We start from the raw sequence: 16237 nt of genomic DNA on the forward strand, positions 1-16237 counted from the left end.
CTTCTCAACTGGTTTATGCTATTTCAGCCCATGTGATCTTTCAAAAACATTTTGGAAATTTTTCCAGACCATGTACAGTAACAGTACCTTCTCTTTCATCTCTCCAATTCTATTCTCCTCTCTGCCCACTGCACTGGCCTGCCTTCAGATCTGCTTACCTTGCAGGAGACTTGGCCACAACCTCCCAACTGGTCACCTCTTTTCTGTCTGTCCCTTAGCCATGCAATTGGTTCTCCACAGTCACACAAATGATATTAACCCTTCTTCCCTCCCCTTGCCCCATTTTAAAAATCACTTCCTGCCTCCCTATTCCCCTGTGGGCTAAAGACCAAATTCCTTGTCGTAGCATTCAAGGGCCATTCCAAACTATTTGTAGCGGAATTCTCAAGTCTCAGCTCTGACCAATTCCCCCTTCACGGAGAGCCTGCCACAGTGGTGAACTCATCCACAGAGCTGCCATCTCCCATCCAGCCTCTGCATCTTTGCCCACAGCCTGAATATTCTTCTCTGATTCTGTTTTGTAAGCTCCTTTTTTATTTAAGACACTGTAATATCCACTAAAAGTCTCATCCTCAGTAAAGCCCCTCGGTGAAGCAGTCAGCAAGGATTTTTTTTAATTGAATTATAGTCAGTTTACAATGTTGTGTCAATTTCCAGAGTAGAGCACAATTTTTCAGTTATACATGAACATACATATATTCATTGCCACATTCTTTTCACTATGAGCTACCACAAGGTCTTGTATATACTTCCCTGTGCTACACAGTATAATCTTGTTTATCTATTCTACATATGCCTCTCAGTATCTACAAATTTTGAACTCCCAGTCTTTCCTTTCCCACCCCCAACCCCCTTGGCAACCACAAGTTTGTATTCTATGTCTATGAGTCTTTCTGTTTTGTATTTATGTTCTTTTTTTTTAAGATTCTACATATGAGCAATCTCATATGGTATTTTTCTTTCTCTTTCTGGCTTACTTCACTTAGAATGACATTCTCCAGGGACATCCATGTTGCTCCAAATGGCATTATGTTGTCGGTTTTATGGCTGAATAGAATTCCATTGTATAAATATACCACAGCTTCTTTATCCAGTCATCTGTCGATGGACATTTAGGCTGTTTCCATGTCTTGGCTATTGTAAATAGTCCTGCTATGAACATTGGGGTGCAGGTGTCTTTCTGAAGTAGGTTTCCTCTCGATATATGCCCAGGAGTGGGATTACTGGGTCATATGGTAAGTCTATTCCCAGTCTTTTGAGGAATCTCCATACTGTTTTCCACAGTGGCTGCACCAAACTGCATTCCCACCAGCAGTGTAGAAGGGTTCCCTTTTCTCCACAGCCTCTCCAGAATTTGTCATTTGTGGACTTTTAAATGATGGCGATTCTGACTGGTGTGAGGTGATACCTCATTGTAGTTTTGATTTGCATTTCTCTGATGATTATTGATATTGAGCATTTTTTCATATGCCTATTGATCATTTGTATTTAATGCCTGCTTTTATGCCTGAAAACTCAGATTCAGAGATATTAAGTACATTGCCTAAGATCAGACAATTAGTAAGCACCTGCCTTAAAAAGACTCAAATTCAGCTCTTCTGATTGTGATTTCCGACCTGCACATCAATGTCTTTTATTGAAAATAGCACCATGCTGAGTAATGCTGCCTGTGTCTGAGAAAAGTATCAAACCTTGTGTGAAAGAGCCTTTTTCTCTAAAAAGACTCTGAAATCCTCAAGCCCTCCAAAGTGCTTAAAAGAGAGATTTCCAAGAGGGGGCTGCTTCGCAGGAGATTTAGTGCCTAATGTTTTCCGGGCCCACAAATGTGTTCTTTATTCCTCACATCTGACTAAATTCCTTTCAGGAGAACTCAAGATCTCACCCAAGTGTCATCATGCCTTTGGTTTATCATTTCATTACCAAAGGGAAAAAAGTGCCTTCCTTTTTATTTCATAGTATTAGAGTTGTTGATTCATCAAACTCAACTAAAGGTTACCATGGGCGTGCTGAGCCTTGGGTAGGGTAAGACTGATGACAGATGTAGAATAATACATGATGTACAGAGCTAATAACTGGAGGTGTTCCATATGCCAGGTTCTCTGCTAAGCAGTCATCCTGGGAGTGGAGTGGAGTATTTTATTGCTGACATTGTTGAAACGTGCCAATGAATGTTAATAATAAAAAGCACAATGGAGCAATGCAGGTGGTGGTCTCTGAGTTGACAGTTGGATGAATTACAATACATCTGATGAGTATGGCTATTTAATAAACACCTACTGTGTACCAGGAGCTAAAAAAGAGGCTTTGTCACTGAGTGTAAAAAAACAATTCCTGGGAGGCAGGTATCATGACTCCCATTTTGTAGATGGAGAAACTGAGGCACAAGGAGTCAGTCATACAAGTTACCATGGTCACAGGAGTCGGTTGTTGAGCTCAGCCAGGATTCAACTCAAGCTTGGCTGATGCCAAAACCCTTTATTCTTTGCATTTCTGAGCAGAACCGAAGTTCCTGGGGTCTTAGGCCACCCACAAGTAGGCGCGGATGTCATCCAGACCTTTCTAACCTCCTTGCTGAATCAGCCTGAGGCGCATGTACAGAATTTGCCTTTAGGAGTCAATTAAATAGCTTCCGCATGGCTGGAACCCATTAGCTTCCACATGGCTGTGCTCACACTTAACTTTCAGAAACAGTAACAGTTCTGGGTGAAAATTCCATAAAAGCCCTTTATGACAAAAATTCAAATGTCAGAGTCAAGATTTTGATAACAAAATGTTAACATTGTTTTAATTACTAAAAGTGTGACTGGAGGTCTTTGACTGTGTAGCACAATTGCCTCTTCACATACACTCAGCCCTGCGTACCCACAAGTTCAACCAGCCGTGGATGGGAAATATTTGGGAAAAAAATTCCAGAAAGTTCCAAAAAGCAAAACTTGAATGTGCCGCATACCGACAACTATTTACATAACACTTCCGTTGTATTAGATATTATAAGTAATCTAGAGATGATTTAAAGTACACAGGAGGTAACTCATAGGTTATATGCAAGCACTATACCATTTTACAAAAGGCGCTTGAACTTCCATGGATTTTGGTATCTGCAGGGAGTCCTGGAACCAAAGGACAACTGTCTTCTTTCTATTCATTTTCCTCATATTTCCTATGTAATGTCCCTACGCTAAAAGTTTTAAGCTTTTGCACCAATATACAATTAAAGTTCTAAAACAATGATTAAAATAGAGCACGCTTGCCAGTGAATTTAACAAACGTTTGGGCTGTGGTTACAGTGTGCCCGACACTAGCTAATTCTTTTACAGATATTAACTCATTTAACCCTACACCAGCCCTGCGAAGGGACTCTGTTGTTACCATCTCCAATTTACAGATGGGAAAACTGGGGTACAGAGAGGCCAAGTCACAGAGTCAGGAAGGGGCAGAGTCAGGATTCAAACCTAGAGCCCAGCTCCAAGGCCATGCACGTGACTGCAATACTGCACTGCCCTTTCTCTCACTCCCCTTTACTTCAGGTTGCCTGCTCTCCATCCCTCTGTCGGAGCCAGACCCCTGTTCAAGTGCTGATATTCATGTCACGCAGCTGTTCCTTCCACAAACGTGCATTGGCCACCATATTGTACACATAGGTTTTTATGCCACCATGTGTCCCACTTTTCTGGGACTTCCTCCTCCCGGCTGTACCCAACCCACCCCTCTTAATGGTCACCCCATTAATGACCATGAACTTTTTCATGACCCTGCACCCTTGACCATGAGCCTTCGGTAGGACTAGATGTTTGACCCAAGCAGAGCCCTTATGCCGACATGTTGAGTCCTGAACGGAGCAAGAATCTTCTCAAAATGGCCAAAGATACAAGGTGTAAGGGCCGAGAGCTCCCAGTGGCTGAGAAGTGAGAGAGAAGGATGAAGCTGACCTGCAGGAGAAGCAGAGGCCCAAGTTTAGGGGAAAGAGTCATTATGGGCCACTGGGCCCTTTCGTTTCCAAAGTCCAGCCTCGACTGGGCCCTTAGATCCCTTGAGACACCCAGGATAGTTACGATAAACCTGATTTTGCTTAAGCTACGTCCTACCGATGTCAAGTAGGCTATCTGCCTCTTTGTCACCAAAGGAATCATAATATGGCCACTCCCTCCTCACTCAGCCTGAGTTAGGTTCTAGAGGTGGAAAAAACATCCTCTTGGCTCTCAAATACTTCACAGTTCAGGGAGGGTGACAGAACCCAAATAAGAATTGCAGCATTCCTTGAGCTGAAGCCATCAGGAAGGGCCGTGGCTTGGTTAATTGAAAAAGTAGGTTCAAATGGAGGAATTATGAACAATTGCATATTTTATCTGCAACTTAAAAGTAACAAGTTCATTATCTGGTCTTTTCAAATAAGGCCAAGGTACTTTTCTTAGCAGGGCTCTGTTGTTTCTTACAGAGACCATAGCTAATAGTGCACCAGCCAAGACTTCTAGTTCTCTCAAATGGAGCCAAGAATTTAAAAGTACTTGCAAAATTATCAGAATGACTTCTGGATTTTTATTATTTTTCCCACAAATTCTTATGGCTGTCTTGTTGACATCTAGTTTGGTTGCACTGTACTAGCTGCCAGTATTACCAAGTCTTTCCAAAGCATTCAATTCCAATCTCATATCAACAGCAACTCTTATTCTTACTTAATATTTTTATTTACCATCTAATTAAATTGAGTCAGTGCACTCAAAGACGAAACTGACAAAACGGGGTTTGGGAACAAGCTCAGTGACTCCTGGTCAGGCGGAACAGAAGCTGTGGACATTTAGAGAGCTCCCTACCAGCTGGGCACCTTCAGCCCTGCAGTGGCCTGCCCTGCTGGTATGAGTGACAGAGGGACTGGAAAGAGTGGGTTAATCCAGCGAGTTGAGTCGTTGGAGTTGGTTAAGCGGAGGTCAGCCAGAACAGCTTCTACTGCATTAAAGTCGTACAGAGGTTGGTGCAGCTTCCAATGGGAGCAGAAGGAGGCAGGTCTACAGGGCGTAGGATTCAAGGAGAGCTTCACAGAGATGGTGTCACTTCAGCAGATCCGTTCAGGAAGGCATCGTGATCAGAGAAGTACGTGGCTCATCTAAATAACTGCATGGCCTAAAACACTGGGGTGGGGAGCCCCTGTACTTGTGATGAGCACGCCTTATTCCAGAGGGTAGACACCCAAAGTTTCGACTCTAAAGATCCAGTTCTGACCGCTCGGTCTCTGTCGTCCTCTGAGTCTTGATGATAAACTACATAGAAGCCCAGCTTCTTCTCCTTTTTCTTGCCACTTCTAACAAGACTCCCGGAACCTCGCCGGCTCTGATCGCACAGCCTGCCCTAAGTCACTGAGTTGTCTACCCACATTTCTAGCCAGGACTTGCTCCTGAGTTACTGTCATAGTGCTTGTCAAGCTACTGACAACCACCTTCACAGGCTGCCTCTCAGTCACCATGACTGTCAGTTCTTGTACTTGTCACCTCTGAGACTAAGCCTGTAAGCGCCCCATGAAATCCTAGGACCACATCTGCCTTGTTTATTCATATATTCATAGCCTGTCACAAATTTGTCCACAGTAGAATCTCAGTAAAAACTGTGTTGAATGAATGAAAGAATAAATGTAATGAGAGACGCGATACCACAGCCTCAGTGCTTGCTGCTCCTCTGCCCCTTTCCCTAGCTTTCCACAAGACTGGCTGCTTCTACCATCCAGGTCCCAGCATAACAGTCACCTTGAAGAGTCCTTCATTGACCATCCCGCTAAGGCAGCCACTGGCTCCCTTAATCTCCACCATGGTCCATCCGTTACCTCTAGCACAATAGCTCTACAGAGGCCAGCACTGTGTCTTGTTGTGTTTCCTGCTGATTCTCCAAGCCCAGCACGGCACACTTGTCACATAGCACCGACTCCTTGACGTGGTAAATAAGTGAATAAATGGATGAATTACAATCCAAGTTTCAAAGGAGAAAGAACATGAGCCTGAGTCTTCACTGTGCACTTACCAAGTGTATGACTCCAGACTGCCTGATTTCACCTAAATTTTTGAAATCCCAGGACCTCGTACATAAAATGCAATGAAAATAGCCACCTACCTCCTTCTACGATTAATGTGAGGTTTTGATTAATACTGGATGCCAAGCACTTGGCATGCTACGTAATGAGCAGTGACTTTAAAATAAGATATTATGTATAGCCCCAGAGGACGCGTCTCGCCAGTGCCTGGACCTTGACTGCAGTTAACATTGCTTTGCCAGCAGCAGAGAGAGATTAATGGGAGTCTAAGTTTGCAGGAGCTTGAGAGTGGCGAGTTCTCCCCGAAGCCATTCAGAAGCCCTGCTGCAGTGTAAGCTCAGAAGTGCTGCCCGCTTCAGAGGGCTGCTCCACTCCCCTTCTCTTCCCCACCTCCAGCATTTGTATAAAATAGAGATCCCGAATTCCTGGCTGTTTTCACCTTGACTTCCCCCTCAGGATGCACTGCAGCGACTGATTCCCGCGAAGCCCTTTTGATGACATGAATAGGGAAATCCAGGCAGGAGCCACTGATGCACTTGGAATCAACCCAGGGTCCCTTTTCATGCAAATGGGAAAAAACCCAGGGAGGAAAAAGATGTGCAGAATGGGAGCACAAAGGCCACCCTGGGCTACCGTCTGGCTCCAGGAGAGAGTCGCGTTGTACTTCTGATCTCCAAAGCCAGAAAAATCAGATCCTGTGCCTCAGTAGGAGCTGGGAATTGTATTAAGGGGCAAACTTCCCTGTTTTCTTTCAGACTGTGTTTTCAGGGGATTTGAATGATGTTTCTCAAGCAGTGAACAAATCTGAGAGAAGCAAGTGTTGGAAATGGGCTTTTCTAAGCAGACACCAGGCGATTTCCCATCGCCTGGCAGAAAATGCTTTGCAGAGGGAGGAGCTGGGGCAGTTGCCAGGAGCAGGGCTGGCTGGAGGCTGGCAAGCCTGGGTGCTGGAGAATTTTGCTATTAAAATTTTATTTTAAAAGTCTCCCATAAAAGCATTGATGTCATACTTGAGGATCGAGCGTGCACTGCCACTTAAAGAATCTAACAAATGATTATCCTGTACCGGGGACTGTGCTGGCCATTGGAGGGACTGCAGTCATGAGCTACACGCAGTCTCTGCCTTCTATGCATTCACTCATTGGTTTAGCAAATATTTACTTAGCACCTACCTTTCGGAGGCGCCAAGTGCCCCTCAAAGCTGTGATTAGCACCGACTTCCATCCCGCAGTGATTACATGAACACAGCCGCCAGTACCTGGGAAGCTGACAGCGCTGATGAACACGGGATGGACAGAGGGCAGGGGCATCTGCAAGAAGCATGCCTCTCAGTCCCACGATGGGATTGCTTTCAAGAGAGGAGAAAGCCTCATCACATGAAGCTCAGTGGAACTTCATTAATAAAGCCCTTCACATGAGAGCAGGGTTAAGCAGAGCAGAGAGGAAAAGGGAAAGAATGAACTCCAGGCCCCTCACTTATTTTTATTTCAGTGAATTCTCACAGCAAATCTGTGAGGTAGATGCTTTTATTTGCCAAATTAGGGAACTCAGTCACGGAGGGATGACGTAGCTCACCTAACGCTACGTTACTATTAAGTGGTGGAGGCACGATTGAAACTCTTGTTAGACTCAACACCTGGGGCTTTTCCCATCTCACCAAGAATCCCATCAAGGAACAACGTGGCACAAGATTGCATCCTGGCACTGCCACATGGCCACGTGGTTCAGGCCACACAAGTAGTTTTAACTTAACTCAGTTTGTCATTACCTGAAATAATTATTTGCACTTGCTTATTTTCAGGGTTTTGCAAGGAACGAATGAAAGAATGGATGGTGAGAATGCTTAGAATTCATAAATATCTATGAAGATACGAGAAACTATGATGTTTACAATGCACCTGCCTTAAACCAAATTCCTCACTAGAGCAAATTATAGAGTAGAAGCTGGACTCCTGCCTGGTTTCCACAACACAAGATCTCTTTGGGATTTAGCTCATGTTGCTAGATGACCAGTTGTTTAGTTTTTATCTACCATTTGATCATGATGGGAGAATATTGTTCTGCCAAGTGTTAGGTCCCTACTTTTAGGCTGAGTGTGTCTCATTCCTCTCCTCTCAATAAAGAGTGTCTCCTAAGCCTGGTTCCTCTCCTAGGTTCCTTGGTTCAGTGAATGTAGCACATTCTCTCCATCAAGCAAACTCAAAAACCTAGCCATCACCATGGTTACGCCCTCTTTCTCTCCTGCCATCCCAGCTGGTTGCCAATCCTATAGATCTTACCCCCATCACCTCTCACCTGGGCCACTGCAGGAGCTCCCCAAGCTGGTCTCTCTGTCTCTGCTTTTGGCCCCCTTCTCACAATTCATTGTCTAAACCACAGCCAGAGGTGACCTTTTAAAACATAAATCAGTTTATGACACTCCTCTGGTTATATCACTCAGTGGCTTCCAGTTTTAGTTGGAATTAAATGCTAACATCTCACACAAGCCTGCCAGATTTATCTACACTTCCAACCTTATCCCTTATCCCCGCATCCTTCTATCACCATCCTCCAGCCACGCCACTGCTCTCTGTCTGCCTTAGGACATTTGCACTTGCTGTTTTCTCTTCCTGGAGCTCCTTGCAGTACACAGCATGACTCATTCTAAATTTTCATGTATCAGTTTAAATATCAGTTCCCCCAAAACGTCATCCCTAACCCCAATTTGAATCATGTCATCGACCGTCATGCTCTTTGACTGTGACCTGTTCTTGCACAGCACTTGTCCCATTTTGTAAACGTGTGTGGGTATGTTTGGGTGTGTAGACTTCGATGTCTGTAACCCCTACTAGAATGTAGGCTCAACAAGAGCAGACCCTCATCCATTTGGTTCACCATTATATACCCAACACTCAGCGCAGTGCCTGGCAAGTAAAAAGACTCCATAGATATTTGTCATGTTCATAGGATGGAATGAAACTAGCAACTCCTCAAGAAGTTCAGACAAGAGCCCCACGACCTCTGCACGGTCCATCCACCCTTCCGAGACTCAGTGGTCAGCCTTACAAGGTGGTCCCTTTTATTGCTTTGTTCCAGGAGCGGCTTGTGCTGTCCGTGCTGCCCCGGTTTGTTGTCCTGGAAATGATCAACGACATGACCAACGTGGAAGACGAGCACCTGCAGCACCAATTCCATCGGATCTACATCCACCGCTATGAGAACGTCAGGTGAGAAAGAGGACGGCCCCGCCCCCGTCCTCTGCGCGATCCACCCGATCCACCCGCTCCCGGCTGCTCTCACCGCACGGCCATGGCTTCTGTCTGCCTGAATGTCGGCGCCTTTCTCCATTCGGTTGATTAATTCATTAAGTAGTGATTGTTCGTCAGAGAGTTCCACATTTCCAAACTGAGGCTTGAGAAGAGTGTGAGAGAAATGTAGTTACATTTGCTGGTTGACGCACTGCCTGGCTCCCCTGCAGTAGGCTTGCCTGCCTTTACATTATGAACGGGAAAAGCAAGAGCCTTTTACACTATGAGGGGAAAAATAATTCCAGAATGTGATCTGGAAGCCCCGGGTGATGACCTGGGTCTCCTCCTTATATTCCTTACAAGTGTCTTTAAAATAATACAAAAAAGGACTACAGCTTATTTTTCTTTTTGCAAACATATTTTTAACCAGCCATTCCTCCATCCATCCATCTGCCCATTCATCCATCCACACATCCAACCATCTATCCCTTCACCCTTCCATCCACCCATCAGTGCCATCTCTGTGCCCAGCTCTGTGCTGGACTATATGGTGTGTACTGAAAACCAGAGCGGGGGGCTCCTTCATGAGGCAGACCAGTTCAGGATCCCAGTTCTACCTCTTCCTTGTGCGTGACCTTGAGCAATTTACATACCTGAACCTCCAGATCCTTCTCTGTAGAATGGGCATTTTAATAACCACATTACAGGAGTTCATAGAGATTATGTGAACAAAGATACACACAAAGCACACGACAGGGGTAAGCGTATTGTGGATTGTTTCAGACATGTTCCCTGTTGCAAGCAAAAAAGAACCCAACTCTGGCTGATTGTAAAGAAACGTACTGAAAGGCTATGGGGTGCCTCACAGAGTAATTAGAGAAGGATGGAGAGGTAGGCTCAAGAAATGGACTGGAATGAAGCCAGAGGCATAGCCAAAATTACAGCAGTGCACTAGGTCAGTGAGGACGCTGGTTCCACTGTCCCTGAAGAGTATGTTGCTTGTGGGACCAGCCCTGTCCTGTCCCAGACATAGCTGCCACCTCTGCACACAGAATTCCTCCTGCAGTCCCCAGGATCTGGACTTGGCCGCCTCTGCCCTGCCCCGACTCTCTGCTCCCCCTGACTTTCTGCATCTCAAGTCAAGCCTGCGGCAGGTATGTCTGATTGGCTGAGCCCAGTCATTGCCCAGAAGTGACGGGGAAACAAATATCTGATATTTTCGGCTTGTACACTAGAACTGCATCTCCCTCCCAACAAATGTCATAGGGTGGAAATTTCCCAAACACAGAGGAAAACCTATAATTTGAACAGCTGTAAAAATGACCAATGTACCCTTTCAGTTCCTCTGCTCCGAACTTTGATAGGAAGGAAGAACAACTATTCCTTCTCTCCAGCATCTCTGGGTGTTTACCTGGTGTGCAGGGGGATGCTCCTTTGAAAGCAAGTCCAGCAGAAAGCTTGGTTCTAACACAACCCTTTAGCAGGAATATCAGTACAGATCGTTCTCAGGGTCTTGCCCAAGAGCTGAGCTACACTTGATGTAGAGCTTGAGTTTGCAAAGAGCCCTTTGTCAAGCAGCAACTCTAATAAAAGATGCATCCCACATCTAGGAAGTGGTCCCACAGATAATGGGAACTCAGCAAAACCAGTTCTAGAACAACAAGCTCAGGGCAGCACCATAATTATAGTACATTGTGGGATTCTATTATTAACGTAAGCAAAGGAGGCTAAGCAATCATAAAATGAGAAAGACTTGGGTGGAGGGCGGGTTTTGGGATTGGATGGAGGTGGGCAGAGAAACCTCCCCAGACAGGATGATTCTTATTTGCCTTCTTTAAATTGAGTTAGTGGGGGAAAAAAAATCAAAGGAAGGAATGCTGGGCAGAGGGGTCAGCACAAGTGAAGGCAGAACAGTGTTTTTTATATAAGAAAAATACAAAATATATAGCACATATATGACATGAAATATGTCTTGACGTATTATAATAATTTATATATAGTTATAGTGATATGTAACTTAATGAATTATAATTATAATGAAATATGACCTATTATAAAATGTATACATGACATATTTCAAAAGCCCCTGTCACCATGGAGAAAGAGAGAGGAGGGGAAAAAAAAAACTACCCTTTATAAAGAAAAAAAAAAAAAACCAACGTATTCAGGAGCCTTAAGTTAAATAAACGACATGTTTGGAGTTCTCTCCGTACTAATCAGTTTTCAGTGCCTCCCTTAGTGGGGAACAACGAAAGTTACTTCTGCACCCTGCACCCCGCCCACTTATTTTAAATTATCGAGCTGAGTCTTTGTGCTCCAGACCCTTTTCCAGAAGTTCGCACCACACTAAAATAGGATTGAGTTTGCTGCCCTACATTTCTCAGCCCTCTCAGCCCCGCGGTGAAGGAGCGCTTTCTCACGGAGGGGAAAATGGGCAGAGACACTGGCAGCTGCACCGGCCCCTCCCGCCTGTTCCCAGAGGCAGTGGGGGCGGGAGGCCCACAGCCCCGCTGGGCCTGGGAGGATGAGCTCGACCAGGGGCGCCGGGGCCTCTCCAGCCCACTGCAAGGCTGCTGGGCGCTGAAACAGGACCAGGGATGCAGTAAGCGGAGGAGGATGGTCGTTAGCCCCCGCGAGAGAGCAGAGCCGGACTGGCTCCCCCCCGCCTGGTTCCCCAGCCCCCAGAGCACACCCGCTGCGGGGACGGGAGCGTTTTTGAAATCATTTTCCATCCTGTCACTCTCTTCATGGCAACTCACCCGGTTCATTCTTTCTTCTCTGTTGCTTTTTGTTGTCGTTTTGTGACCTTTCCCTGGAAACAGTCTGCTGTAAATGTCTTACTCAATTATATTTCATACAGCTCATTGCATCCTGTGAGTATAAGGTGTGGTAAGAGGCGCCCACTTGGGGACATGAGTGGCCTCAGGCGGACGGGGATGAGCAGATCTGGGTTCTCACCCCGGAACACTTTCTATGAGCCACACCCCTTGCAAGACTTCGGCTGCATCATTTCATCTTTCTGGACCTCCATTTCCTAATCAAAAAACCGAGCTGCTTTGAAATGGGCAAAACGTTTGGATTCTCAAGTTGATTTAAGCTAGAAGCATCTAAGACATCGCCAGATTCACTCTGGAGCTCCACCTGGCTGCTCAGCTTTTTATGGGAAGCCATTTAGGCTTCCAATCCCATCTGCCCGATCTTATTTCTCTTTCCTGTATTTCCCCGTATATTTAAGACACTTCCTGCGCCAGTTAGGGTAATGCTCTAATAACCTCTCTGCAGTAACTTACAGCTGTGTCTCCCACCTTGGTCTTCAGAGTTCTGAGCATTCAGCTCCTGGAGGGAAGAGGGTGGAAAAGGCGCACCTACTCCTTTACTACCTCTGCCCAGAAATGACATGTTATCTCTTCCACTCAGATTCCATCAATGGGACCTGATTACATGGCCCGACCTAGATCCAAGAGGGCATAGAGCACTTGCTAGTGGCCTTTGCTAGTGACTGGGAGGCATGGATTGAGTGGACAGTTAGCATCTCTACCAGAGCACCTGACCCCAGGCCATGTACATTTGCACATTTGCTGGCATAACCCAGTCCACCCACACTTCTGACTGGCTGCTTCTGCCCAGCCAGGCCTGTGAACACATGCAGTCATCACACTGGCCCTGCAGACCATTTCACATTCAAGCCAAATGCAATCAATTGAGTGGGCCTAGAGAACTTGGCTTCGGAGGTCTGGCTTTGTGGCAAGCTATTAAACAGTCTCTGATTCCCAAAAATTGCCACAAGGAGTTACATACCATCCACTTATTGAGGACTACGTTGTGATTTACAAATTATCTCCTTCCAGGAACCCTCCAGAGTAGCTTTAGTGATCTCTGCTTTATTATCAAGAAAATGGAAGCTCAGAGGGTTTAAAAAAGCTTTCCCAAGAACACAAGTTAGGAAGAAGCGTCTACACAGGGCCTGTGTTCCTAATGATTCTGGTGAATTCTGCTCAGCCTCCTTGAGGACTCTGTTTGAAGAGTGATTAATAGGTAATGTCACTTGTTCTTAGCCAAATAAACAACTTATATAAGCAAATTTGATTTGACAATTAAGGTGGCCTCATCAGTGTATTTATCTTGGAAGGTTCCAAGTTTATACCCAGAGTCAGAATAGCTGACCTTGAGCTGAGCACCTGGGGGTGGCAGAATGAACAACAGAGTGAGAACCAGGGCTGGTTTCTACTTCTTGTCTTTTATTCAACAAACTATTATTGCATGACCTTGACTTAAACCAGTGCTTCTCCACCTTTAACGTGCACACAGACCATCTGGGGTTCTGGTTAAATTCGTGCTAGTTTCTGAGCGGGTAGGTCTGGGGTGAGGCCTGAGATGAGGCATCTCCAGCCAGCAACCAGGAGCTGCCAGTGGTGGCTGTGACCACACTCTGAAAAAGGAGGACTCAGTTCTGCCGATTTCCATTGATTCAACTCAGGGAATGTACCATGAGGCCCACTGTGCACTGAGGGTTGGGGTACAGAGGTGACTCTCTTCCTGACCTTTAGCCAGTAGACGGAGCACACTCAAGCACGCATGATTGTGTATCAAGCAGTAAGTGCCAAGATGGAGGGGAGCGTAGGTTGGGCAGCAGGCTAGAGTAGACAGGGGAAGTGTCTATAAAAGCAGAATCTTCGCGTAGGGGTGGGGTCCTAGAGGACAAGTAGGATTTTAATAGGTAACAACAGGAAAGAAAACTGTGCCAGGGAGCAGGTATGTCGTGTACAGACACAGGTGCAGAAAGATGGTGTGTGCAGAAGACTGCAGAAACATGGGTAATATTGGAACACTGAGCACATCTGAAACTTCCATGACCTTTGCTCTCAGGGAAGCCATTTCTTCCTTTGATAGACTGTACGTTCTCTGAGGGGCTGTGATGGTACGTTCTGCTCCTCAGTGTGTCTCCACTATCTGACACATAGTAGGCATTCCATTTATTGGCTGTTAAGTGAATGAATGAACAAATGAACCATTCCTGCCATGGACAGATAGATATTAATAGTTTGAGGTGAATGGATCTATAGTGAGTGAGTCGGGCTAGGTGACCTCCGGGCCCTTCCACTTCCTACTACCTGTGACAATGACTGACTCACTTCAGAGGTGGCAGACTGTAGTGATGAAGACCACAGATCTCAGAGCCAGATGGCCTGATTCCAACCCTAGATTTTCATGTCTTTAGGCACGTTTCTCAGGCTTCAGTTTCCTTATCTGTAAAATGGGTACCATCACCACAGGTCCTGCCTCCTAGGTTGTAACCAGGAATGAATGAGTTCATACATGTAGAACTCTTAGAACAACATCAAGCCCGCAGTTCACACTCTGTAAGGATTGCTGCTACTGTTGTTTCAGGTTTGTGTCAACAGTTAGGAATGCTTTTAGCTGCAAGTAACAAATAATCCAGCTGACGGTCACACCCTCTTCTACCTGTTACCTCTCCCCCACAAACCACTCAATTATGGTGTGCTTTTTACAATAACAATGGCAAGAGTTAACACTTACTATGCCAGGCACTGTGCCAAACACTTGCTACCCACCAACGAGGTGGGTACTACAGTTATTTCCAGTATGCAAACCCAAGGCTTGGAGAAGTTCCAGAAGTTACCCAAGGTCGTAGTATTCATAAGTAGTGACCTGGGATTTGAGCCCCAATCTGTCTAGACCCAAAGCCTATGCATGCGACCAGATGCGATGCCACCAGAAAGCTGTAGAGAGCAGTGGCAGCGTAGCAGCCCTGCCAGAGGAAGCTGTATACATTGAAAATCTAAAGATATCATGACCGGGCTTAAATCCCTTCACTAGTTTTCCATCATGTTCAGAAAAAAAATCTATATTCATCAACCTGGCTTAGCAAGTCCCTCTTTATTGTTCCCCTGCTCACATGTCTAACCCCATCCCTCTCTCTTCCTTCCTTACTCTTTCTTTTTCTTTTTTCTCTTTCTCTCTTCCTTCATTGCTTCCCACCCCTCTTGCTTGGTGCTGCCCTGTGAATAGCTGTCCGTGAATTCCTGCAGAATCTTGGTACATTTGCTTATTTTTCTACCAGACCTTAGTATGTGCTGATCTCTTGCTAAGAACACCCATTCATTTAGTCACTTTATCCATCAAGGCCCTTAGGTCCTTCAAGAGTCAGCCTGGACTTTGCCTCACTAGGAAGCTCCTGATCCCCAGTGGCTGGTCTTCACCCAGTGTGTCCTTCCATCGCAGCAGTCATGGCCTGTGTTGTTTCTGTCCTTCTCTTTGTCTGCCCAACTCCTTTCCCCACTCTCTGAGCATCTCAAGGGCAGGCGCTGGGTCTTCTTTATGACTCAGTACAAATTCCTAGTACGGTGTGTAGCTAGTCACATAGTAGGTACGTAAATATTTGCCAAAATAATTAAAGCACTAACTGATTAATTAAAGCAATAGTTTTAAAATTGAGGTCTAAGGATTCCTAATGAGCCCATAAATGGACTTTTGGTATGCTGCAAATCCCTTGAAATGAAGTGCAAAATTCTGAATACTTGTACATTTTTTAGGAGGGAGAATCCATAGCCTGTATTTGATTCTTAAAGGGGTTTGTAATGGAGACAACTTTAAAAACCACTTAATACGAGGGGTGACCAATGCAGGTCCACACACATTCCACAGTGCCTTCTGGCCAGTTCACCTATTTTATTAACACTAAGTCACACTGATGGTAAGACTCGCCATTATTTTATGCAAAACTAAGAAAAATACCCAAAAGGTTTGACACACTGCAAACATGCTACCAGTTTTAGAGACGAAAAAACATGAGAATCAAGAAAATATGGAATCCTTTTTGGTGTTCCATCCTGCCTTTCAGAGGTGCCCCTGCGATTGTATCAGTCCCTGAGGTGGTGTGTTAAGGTGAAGTGGGGCAGTGCCTCACTGGGCCATTCAGCCAAGCGGACAATCCCAACTCTGCCACAGGCTACTAATGGGGTGTTAGGCAAGT

At 45.5% G+C, this 16237-nt stretch overlaps 1 protein-coding gene across 2 annotated transcripts in view; it reads left to right on the plus strand.

The window, feature by feature from the left end:
• Window positions 1-16237, plus strand: part of ADCY8 (adenylate cyclase 8) — a 150904-nt gene that overhangs the window by 21590 nt on the left and 113077 nt on the right. For both annotated transcript variants that reach the window (XM_032467722.1, XM_032467721.1), the window contains exon 2: window positions 9092-9222. In XM_032467722.1, the coding sequence (XP_032323613.1) occupies window positions 9092-9222 (131 nt within the window). The remainder of the gene's footprint in view (window positions 1-9091; window positions 9223-16237) is intronic.

The sequence above is a fragment of the Camelus ferus genome, chromosome 25 (assembly GCF_009834535.1).
Source record: "Camelus ferus isolate YT-003-E chromosome 25, BCGSAC_Cfer_1.0, whole genome shotgun sequence".
Taxonomy (NCBI): domain Eukaryota; kingdom Metazoa; phylum Chordata; class Mammalia; order Artiodactyla; family Camelidae; genus Camelus; species Camelus ferus.